At 35.5% G+C, this 10,817-nt stretch overlaps 1 protein-coding gene across 1 annotated transcript; it reads right to left on the reverse strand.

Annotated features, from left to right (window-relative positions):
* Positions 1-7,483: 7,483 nt before the first annotated feature.
* LOC131655711 (aspartic proteinase Asp1-like) lies at positions 7,484-9,668 on the reverse strand. The gene is made up of 9 exons (XM_058925532.1): positions 9,458-9,668; positions 9,259-9,376; positions 8,965-9,188; positions 8,657-8,875; positions 8,397-8,535; positions 8,106-8,312; positions 7,958-8,021; positions 7,702-7,858; positions 7,484-7,621 (listed from the first exon to the last, which is right to left on the reverse strand). The coding sequence occupies exons 1-8, from the start codon at positions 9,631-9,633 to the stop codon at positions 7,767-7,769; spliced, it is 1,239 nt and encodes a 412-aa protein (XP_058781515.1). The 5' UTR covers positions 9,634-9,668; the 3' UTR covers positions 7,484-7,621; positions 7,702-7,766.
* Positions 9,669-10,817: the final 1,149 nt, after the last annotated feature.

Here is a 10,817-nt window from a genome sequence, read left to right on the forward strand (position 1 = left end):
TAAGGTTAACACCTTGCCCCCTAGCACCAACTGCTCCCTCTATCAAGTCTATGCCAATTGCCTGAAAGCATAAGGAATTCGCCTGCATGACACAACCATTAATTGCCTTACCGTCAACTAGAAGGCCTAGCAACATATGAACGTCCTCCAGGGTGATGGTGCACTCCCCTGTTGGAAGATGGAAGGTGTGTGTCTCCGACCTCCAGCATTCAAGCAAAGCAAGAACAAATTTATGGTCAATAGAAGACTCGACGATTCTACTAATGGGTCCGAAACCAGCAACGTCCAAGTATGGTCTAATGCGGTCGTCCGGAGCTATGGTCGAGTGACTACGAGTGCGAAAACGTTGAGCGTTCTGAAAATAGTATGTATGCCAAAAAAATTCAGTTAGTTAATCACAGACAGTTGCATGATATTAATGTAATACTAAAATACTTACAAAGGCAGCGATGTTCTCGGGGGTTCCTCTGTGTGTATCACCCAATGTTAGGAGAGACATGGTTGAAGGAAGAAAATTTGGAAGTTGATTGCAATAGGATTGTTGTGAGAGTAGATGAGTGATAATGATGCGAATTCTGCAGAGTTCTAAGTGGTTTATATACTCATGAGGCAAAAACGGTAACAAGCTGCATGCTGGACATGTCAACACTTCCATAGTTGCTAGGTGTTGCTTCGGCAGAAATTGTTGGCATGCATGCAGGCTAACTTTCGGTGACAAGACATGGTGACATGCATGCAGCTCATAACTAGGTGACAGCTCGGGTAGCATGCATGCAGCTCATAACTAGGTGACAACTCGGGTAGGATGCATGCAACTCATAACTAGGTGACAACTCGGGTAGGATGCATGCAGTAGTAGGAAGAATCGTGCCAGGAATCTTATCAGGAATCTTATCAGGAATCGGTTCAGAAAATGATTCAGACGCATGCTAGGTTACAGTAACTCGTTTCGGACGCATGCAGGTGGGGACCATGTGGGACCAGGAGGGGTCCACCTATAGTACATATGCGCCAAATGATTTGGCTTTTTTTTTAAAATTCCTTCTTATGCGCCAAATCATTTGGCGCCTTCCTGTTAGGGCATAACACTAATGCGCCATTTCATCTGGCGCATTAGTTGTTCCATTTTTTTTAAAATTAGGGTTTACGTTTTTGTCTAGTGGATGAAACCTTAGATGAAACCCTAATTGTGATACAGACCTAAGGCAAGGCGTCCGTCCCTCTATAAATTAGGGTTTCTTGTGTGCATTAGTACACACTCAAAAGAATGAGATCTCAAATAAGGCCAGATAGCACGCATCGGACTTCTGAGCCTCCACCACCTGTGAGGCGCTTGGACTATCAACCAGACTTTCGTCGAAGGAACGGATACGTTATCTTCTCTGCCGTCAAACCTCCCATGCAGGTAATGTTTTGGAATATCCATTCCATGGACCAGCTTAAGAGAACCATCCTTAGGTTTTTGGACGGGGAGTACAGTCCAGGCGAACAAATCAGATCTATCAAGAGACTTAGAACAAGGGGTGGTGTTTTTCTAGAAAGACAATGTTGGTGGGAGACTATGGAAGACAACATCCAATGTACTCGAATGATGGAGGACAGAGAAGACATTGTTTTAACTGTTGTAATATCCTAGACACCGCAGTTTCTTTATCATTTCAGTGACTTCTGTACCGTTCAATTAAATGCTCTTAGCATATTTCAATGAAATGATTTTTTATTGTTTCATCGTTTCTAGTTATTAATAATTAAAACAATTTTTTAATTCCGTATTTCACCCGCTATAAATAGAAGTGTGTGTGTGGAGTTGAAGGACTAACTCTTCTTTCATTCTTACTGCAAACACCAAAAAATGAACTCGGTTTGGGCTGTGGTCTTCTTTGAGGAAGGTAGTCACATGCGGGTTTGCCTTAACCCCCATTGGAATTTCCAGAGAATTGTTAGAGCCATCAACACTGGGTTTCGTCAGCTGGATGGTCCAACCAGGAAAGTTAAACAGATAGATTACCGATGTCCATACATTACGTTGACGGATAATAACCCTGAAGGCACGTACATGTATTATTGGGATCGTGTGAAAGACGATGTGGACGTGGATCTAATGTTTTGGACACACAGTGGAGAAGTTAACCGAGGCGTTGATAATCCACTCGTTCTTGCAGTGATACTTGAGTAGTTTAGATTAAGTGTTGTTTTATTTGTTGCAATGAGTGAGCGTGTACTACCAGTTGTTCTATGCTATTTTATTTTTTTGCATTGTAATATCGTGATTCACCGGTTGTTTTGTGTTGTCAACGCCGGATCATTGAATTAAATTAAATGTGGTTGTTGTGTTAGTTAAACGTCTGAACATCAATTACCCTAACGGATACGTGGATTAATTAAAATACATAATTATTAATTATATACATAACTGAATTTATATATACAGTAAAATATAATTATTAATTCGAATATATATAATTATTATTTAATATATATATATATATATAATTATTAAAATATGTTTATATATATATATATATATATATATATAAATATATATATATATATATATATATATATATATATATATATATATATATATATATACAAACCTAGATCAGTGTGTCCGTCTTTTATAATCAATTCGGAATCTTGTGGCAGACATAGATCAGTGTGTCTGTCTTTTATAATCAATTCGGAATCTTGTGGCAGACCTAGATCAGCGTGTCTGTTTTTTGTGTTGTCAACGCCGGATCATTGAATTAAATTAAATGTGATTGTTGTGTTAGTTAAACGTCTGAACATCAAATACCCTAACGGATATGTGGATTAATTAAAATACATAATTATTAATTATATACATAACTGAATTTATATATACAGAAAATATAATTATTAATTCAAATATATATAATTATTATTTAATATATATATATATATATATATATATATATAATTATTAAAATATGTTTATATATATAAACAGACCTAGATCAGTGTGTCCGTCTTTTATAATCAATTCGGAATCTTGTGGCAAACATAGATCAGTGTGTCTGTCTTTTATAATCAATTTGGAATCCTTTGGCAGACCTAGATGAGCGTGTCTGTCTTTTGTGTTGTCAACGCCGGATCATTGAATTAAATTAAATGTGGTTGTTGTGTTAGTTAAACGTCTGAACATCAATTACCCTAACGGATACGTGGATTAATTAAAATACATAATTATTAATTATATACATAACTGAATTTATATATACAGTAAAATATAATTATTAATTCAAATATATATAATTATTATTTAATATATATATATATATAATTATTAAAATATGTTTATATATATATATACAGACCTAGATCAGTGTGTCCGTCTTTTATAATCAATTCGGAATCTTGTGGCAGACCTAGATTAGTGTGTCCGTCTTTTATAATCAATTCAGAATCTTGTGGCAGACCTAGATCAGCGTGTCTGTCTTTTGTGTTGTCAACGCCGGATCATTGAATTAAATTAAATGTGGTTGTTGTGTTAGTTAAACGTCTGAACATCAATTACCCTAACGGATACGTGGATTAATTAAAATACATAATTATTAATTATATACATAACTGAATTTATATATACAGTAAAATATAATTATTAATTCAAATATATATAATTATTATTTAATATATATATATATAATTATTAAAATATGTTTATATATATATATATATATATATATACAGACCTAGATCAGTGTGTCCGTCTTTTATAATCAATTCAGAATCTTGTGGCAGACCTAGATCAGTGTGTCCGTCTTTTATAATCAATTCGGAATCTTGTGGCAGACCTAGATCAGCGTGTCCGTGTGTAGGGCCGTCTTTGAGGGCGTGCAAGACGGGCTACTGCACAGGGCCTCAAATTTTTTAGGGTTAAACTATAGGTAAATAGGACCTCAAAAAATATTTGTCAGGTTAAATCGTAATTAAATAGGGCCTCTATTTATTTTCTCATAGATAAACTATAGCTAACCTACACAGGGCCTCCGAAAACTTGAGACGGCTCTGTCCGTGTGTTGATACAATGCAAAGCTGTAAGAACCACCATATATATGACACCCTATGTTTTCTAAAGATTACAACTCACACTAGCAATTTTGCCTAATCTGACTTCATCTTAAAACACCCACACACTTCCCCGTCGAAATGGCTTCATCTACACAGTACCTTGTGCATGCCCATCTAAACGGTGAGACTTACTCTCATGAAATAGTCGGTTTTGTGATGAGAAACACTCAGGTTGTTCCATTTTTGCTAAGCAAAAGAGCAAACTTTTCGTACTTCATTCAGCGACTATACGCTAAGATTGCAATGGGTCCTATCGCAAACGTTTTTTTTACCAATGTCCCTCTTTCAATGACGACAACACCGTCAAGTTTTATGAGATGGAGATTGCCACTGACGAAGACCTGCAAGATATGTTTACAACCCACGAATACTCTGGCTTGGATTCCATCGAGTTGTACGTTACTCTACAGGTTGGGACACAAGAAACTCAGATTGTCCAGTCACAAGTTATAGACCCACCAGCCAACGAGCAAGAAGAAGTTAATGTCATAGACGAGGAAGAAGAAGATCTGGAAACTGAATTTGACGACATGGTCAACGAGGAATCTGACGACGAGCAACAAACGTTGGTGCCTCCAGCTCATGTGTACGCACCTCCAACACATATGAGTAACTTGAACCTAGAAGGTGACGAACCATCGTCCGACATCTTCTTCACACCGTACATCCAAACTGACAATGAATTAAGGGAAGGAGACAAGTTTCCCTCTAAGGAGTCTTGTCTTAGGACAATAAAAAAATGGCACATGGCGCACAACGTTGAATTTGAAGTAGATCGTTCAAACCTGGAACGGTATGTAATCACTTGTAAGAATCCAGAGTGTGGCTTCAGACTGTTGGCTTCTTATAGGAAGCGAAGTAATGCATGGAAAATAGGGTCGATTACGCAGCAACACACGTGTGTAAACCCTAACACTTCCCAGGATCATACGAAACTCAGTGCCGATCTCATCTGTCAGGAGATCTTGCCTCTAATAAGCTCTGATCCGTCTCTGAAGGTCAAAAATATTATCTCGCATATCGTTACAACCTTCAACTACACTCCATCTTATAGAAAGGCGTGGGTTGCAAAAACAAAGGCAATTGAGACAGTCTACGGCAACTGGGAGGAGTCATACAAAATTCTTCCCCGATACCTCAATGCGCTACATAGTTACGCACCTGGCACTGTTACTATTCTAGAGACACTGCCCGCGCATGCCCCGGATGGAAACCCTGTCCAAGGAAATGGAATATTCCATCGACTTTTTTGGGCGTTCAAACCTTGCGTACGGGGATTTGCACATTGTAAACCCATACTTCAAATTGATGGGACATGGTTATACGGCAAATACAAAGGAACCATGCTCATGGCGGTTGCACAAGACGGGAACAACAACATATTTCCAGTGGCGTTTGCAATCGTCGAAGGTGAAACTGCGACGGGTTGGAGTTTCTTTCTAAGGAACCTCCGAGAACATGTTGCTCCTCAGCCTGACATATGTTTAATCTCTGATAGGCACGCTTCCATAGAGAGTGCTTATAATAATCCAGCAAACGGATGGCATGACCCCCCTTCAAAACACGTTTATTGTATTTGCCACATCGCCCTGAACTTCATGCGGGAGATCAAGGACAGACATCTAAGAATGGCCTTGGTCAATGCTGGTTATGCATTGACCCAACCCACATTCCAGCATTATCGGAGTGAGATTGTAATGAAAAATCCAGAGGCAGGTAGTTGGGTAGATAACCTTTCTAGGGAAAATGGACAAGGGCTTACGACAAGGGCGTGCGATGGGGCCATATGACGACAAATCTCGTGGAATCCATGAATGGCGTTTTCAAAGGCATTCGTAACCTTCCAATCACAACACTAGTGGAGGCTACATACTTTAGGATGGCTTCACTATTCTCAACGAGAGGGAGGAAATGGGGTGATGTTAGGCAATCTGGTCAACTATTAAGTGATAGTTGCATGAAGTTTATGCAACAGCAATCGGCAAAAGCGAACACTCATCAAGTAACTTCTTTCGACCGTTTCAATCGCACGTTCAGTGTGCGGGAGACAATTGACCACAATGAGGGATTGCCAAGACAACAATATAGGGTTCTTCTGGACGAAGATTGGTGCAACTGTGGAAGGTTTCAAGCTTTTCGTATGCCTTGCTCGCACGTCATAGCTGCATGTGCGTATGCGCACCGCGACGCTAAATCACTACTGTCTCCGATTTACAAGACTCAGACATTGCTCAGAGTTTACAGTGTTGCGTTCCCTGTGGTGGCCAAGGAGGATTACTGGCCTGAGTATGATGGAGAGGTAGTTTGGCACAACGACGCAATGCGGCGAAAGAAAAAAGGGCGTCCCAATAGTACACGGATTAGAACCGAAATGGACGTCCACGACAAAATGGAACGAAAATGCAGCATTTGTCGTCAGGTGGGGCACAATAGAAAAAGATGCCCTAATCGTGGCGCGACCTCGTCGCAAGTTTAATATAATCTGTATTTTTTTTTTACGACAATGTATCAATTTCCCTTACCAACTCTTGTAACCGTTCATCGGTCTCTCATCAATAAATTGTGCTTTTGTGAAAAACCGATATCGATAACGCAAACGTTATTTAGACTTAGTGATAATTTTACGAACTCAATTTATCAGACGTTTTTACGAAAATAAAAGACCGGAATAAAAAACGGTACGCGGAAATACCCGAAACGGGTTAATTTTGAAAAAAAAAATGGCACACACATAGGAGCCAAATGGTTTGGCGCCTATGTGTTAAGGCATGGCCATATGCGCCATTTCAAATGGCTTAAACAATTTTGCCCTAATTTTTGTTCATTTGCGCCAAATGGTTTGGCGTGTGGACCATGCATGCGCCATTTCATTTGGCGCATTCTCTTCCATTCTGTCCCAAACCTAGACAGTTTGGTAAATACCCCGAAAAGTTGGTTTTTTCCGTAAATTTTTTATTAAACCTGGTTATTTTAATTTTTTTTTCACAAAAGAGTATCGAACCGCTGATATTATAATATTTTAAGGTCTCATTTTCTTGAGTCCTGAATTGTGGGTCTGCTTGCTCGGGTTCAGAATCGGCCCTAGGATTGACATCACATCACAGTTTTATGAAAAGAAAGTTTATAATAAATTTTAATTTATACTTAAGTTAAAAATTTGAGTTATCAATAATTTAATATTAGACTTATGATATATTAGACTTGTCAAACCAATTAAGAAAAGGAAAATACGTATTTCTCTTAAGAAAAAGCAAATTTACATATTTAAATGTCTGTTTTTCAAGCAAAAACGGATATGGATATTTCACGCAGTGAAATCCTATTGTCACACCGTCAAAGTATTTGGAGCCCATAGATTTCATTTTAATAGTTCAAATAATTTAAATACCAATAAATAAATAAATAAACATAATAAATTGACAGTTTTATTAAATGTCTGATATATAAATTACAAGCACCGTTGTGTTAAGATTCACAACTTAAACAATGAGATTTTCAAAGAAGGCACTCATATCCACCATTATTAATAATATATATATATATATATATATATATATATATATATATATATATATATATATATATATATATATATATATATATATATATATATATATATATATATATATATATATATATATGATATACTTTATTAAGACTTCAGGAAACTATTATCAATGAGGAACTTGATTACAATTAGCAGAGGTCCATCCAACCTGTTGTTTCTCATTGTCATAAATCACTAATTTATCTTGCATAAAGATATCTGAAACCAAAAAAAATTACAATAAAATTAATAAATTTTTAAACGAAATTACAGAAATTGATCTTTTACATATTTTTTTTTGTTTAATGAATGTCTTACCTCCAATTAAGTTAACGTTCATTTGCTGTCCATCAAGAATTCCGAAGCAGACACTACCATATTTCTGGAAAACAAAAATATGTGATGTGTTATTTTCATTATAAGAGTGATAAGATCATAACGTTATATAATTTTAAAATGTACATACTGAGATTATTAAATAATTTTCCGGTGGAATTTGAAACTGCAAATTCTTTGATTTTGTGAAGATTAAAGTCAAGGGTTTAAAAAAGCCTTTGACTTCATTCAAAGACTTGAAAAGCTTGTGAGGCTTCAGATTACTCTCCCAACAAACTGGTAACTCCGGATCCTCAACTGATCTACTCAGAGGCTTCCCTTTCAAATTAGCACTCACCTGAATCATGAATCAGTTATTATCACAACAAAGTAAAATAAGATATTGAAATTTCTAGCATTGTTTTTTTAGTTTCCATCTAACCTGGCTTAAAACAGCATTATAAATCTGGGAAGGGAGGTGAGTGTATGTGGTTCCACTATCAAAGAGAAGTTGAAGACCTTTCACAGAAGTAGGCTTTCCATCGAAGAGCAGGTCTGCCGGACCTACAATGTAGTGTGGTCTGAAAATAATGTGTAAAATAATCATCCATATCAGTTATTGTATCGGTTGTGACTAATGACAATTTTACACCGTCGGTTATTGCATATCAATTAAATTCGTAAAATTTAATTATTACTTACCCATTAATTATAGGTGTCCAAACAACTCCTGACCGAGGAATAAATTTATCCCCAAAGAATAAATATCCTCCTTCTTTTGAACTTAAACAATGACCCAACACTCTTTGAGAAAGCCCTAGAGAGTTGAGTTGTGAGGATATGCTTATCTTTCCGTTGCCGAGGCCGAGAACCCCTACCGATGGAGGTGTATCAGGACGAAATTTCTGGTCATATCCACACCTAACATGCAAAACACAAATAAACTCAAATGACAACTAAGTTGAACAGTATAAATTGAGACTAAAAATAATGCATACAAATACACTTACCCGAATGCCAGTGAAGGTTGAGTTGCAGGGGTCTTGGTGGTTCCTATGTGTATAGAGTCTCTGACTAATGCACCATCGGATGTGGATTTATCTTCATATTGAATCCTATACTTACATTGATCATTTGGCTTAGGATGAGTACCCGGTATTGGCGGAATCAAAGAACACAGTTGGTCTGAATATTTTACATAGTTGTCATGGGGTTTATATTGTTTTTCTTTAGGCTGCAAAAACGGAGATAAGTTAATTAACTAGATGTAAAGTAGTAACTGGCACTTGAGATTGAAGACATACCACAGTGCAATGAGTACACGGTGCGTCGCACTGAATCCAAGTGAAATCACTACCGGTGTCAATGTCAAGCTCGTAAGGTTTGGAGGGATTGCCAATGTTGATGGACGCGATGAAATTCCTGCATCAAAAGGAGAATATATGTTAGAAGAAAAAAAGAGTTAGTGATGAAGAAGAAAGGGGATTGGTAAGATGAACATACCCACGTGGATATACATTTCCCTTAAGTGGATAAACAAATGAGGAATCGAAGGCATCGATGATTTGGGGATTTGTTTGATTCTTGTGGATGAATTGTTCAGCTGCTGAAAGATGGTGTGAGAAAATAGTAAAAAGTAATGAAAAGAGTGAGAATGTTATTAGTGAAACTCCTCTCATGTTTGATGAAATGAAAAAGAAAATGATTTGTACAAAGTTTGAATACTATGTCAATGTATTTATAGGGAAAGAAGCGCGTTAAATTTCATGGCTGTCAACCAATATAAATTTTATGCAGTTGCTTGCTACTATGCATAAGGTAAAAAATAATTGAAGTGTTAAGTATATACATTGATTGAACACTCTTCATTGAAAATTTTACTTTAAAAATATTTATTTTTAATTATCATTAGTGGTTTATTTAGAATAGAGAAAAATGAGAGAAAAAAAATATTATGCAGTTGCTTGCTACTATGCATAAGGTAAAAAAATAATTGAAGTGTTGGTATATATACATTGATTGGACACTCTCTGTTGAAAATTTTACTTTAAAAATATTAATTATTTTTAATTATATTTAGTGGTTTTATTTAGATTAGAGAAAAATGAGAGAAAAAAAAGAATAATAATAGCATCTTCAATTGTTTACTTCGGGTAAACATGTCACATGATTCTATTCGTATTATTTTTACTTGTATTAGTTTAATTATTTTTAGAATTATTGTTATTATTAGAATAATGGCTTAGTCTAATTAATATTGCTAGCTATTTCGAACCAAAAATTATGCAAAGAAGAATAAGAAGATCATTATAAAATCCTACCAAATATCAAAAAGAAGCAATCCAGAAAAGGTTTGCAATTAATTCCAAATTCAAAAGAGGGGAAAAAAGAATAATAATATAATTTTCAACTGTGTACTTCGGGTAAACATGTCCAATCATTCAACTAAGATAAATAAAAACAAAAAAAAAATGATAAATTAAGGGGACCACTATTTATGCAAAAACTCATGTAATGATAAAACATCTCCTATAATGAAAATCCATTATACTGCCCGAATCTTTATATCAATGGAAATTGTTTCATATAATAATAAACAATTAAAAAATAAAAGTAAGTAATCTGACAATATTAATTTCAGAAACTCCTTCACCTTTTAATATGTCTAATAAAAATTATTTAAAATTGTACTCTTATCTTTTTTATATATTTTTGACATAAAAGTAAAATAATTATAATAAAAAATTAAAACTTTCTACATTTTACTATTTTTACATTGATTTTAGAAAATAAACTATCAAAAATGTTTTGGGAAATGTAGTAATTTTGTTTTGAAAATTGTACATTGATTATATTAAAAATT

The sequence above is a fragment of the Vicia villosa genome, linkage group LG3 (genome assembly GCF_029867415.1).
Source record: "Vicia villosa cultivar HV-30 ecotype Madison, WI linkage group LG3, Vvil1.0, whole genome shotgun sequence".
Taxonomy (NCBI): Eukaryota; Viridiplantae; Streptophyta; class Magnoliopsida; order Fabales; family Fabaceae; genus Vicia; species Vicia villosa.

Coding starts and splice junctions, on each gene's coding strand:
- LOC131655711 (XM_058925532.1), bottom strand. CDS start 9,633: ATGAGAGGAGTTTCACTAATAACATTCTCACTCTTTTCATTACTTTTT. Junction 9,377..9,457: donor GGAAATGTATATCCACGTGG/GTATGTTCATCT, acceptor CTTTTGATGCAG/GAATTTCATCGCGTCCATCA. Junction 9,189..9,258: donor CGTGTACTCATTGCACTGTG/GTATGTCTTCAA, acceptor CCGTTTTTGCAG/CCTAAAGAAAAACAATATAA.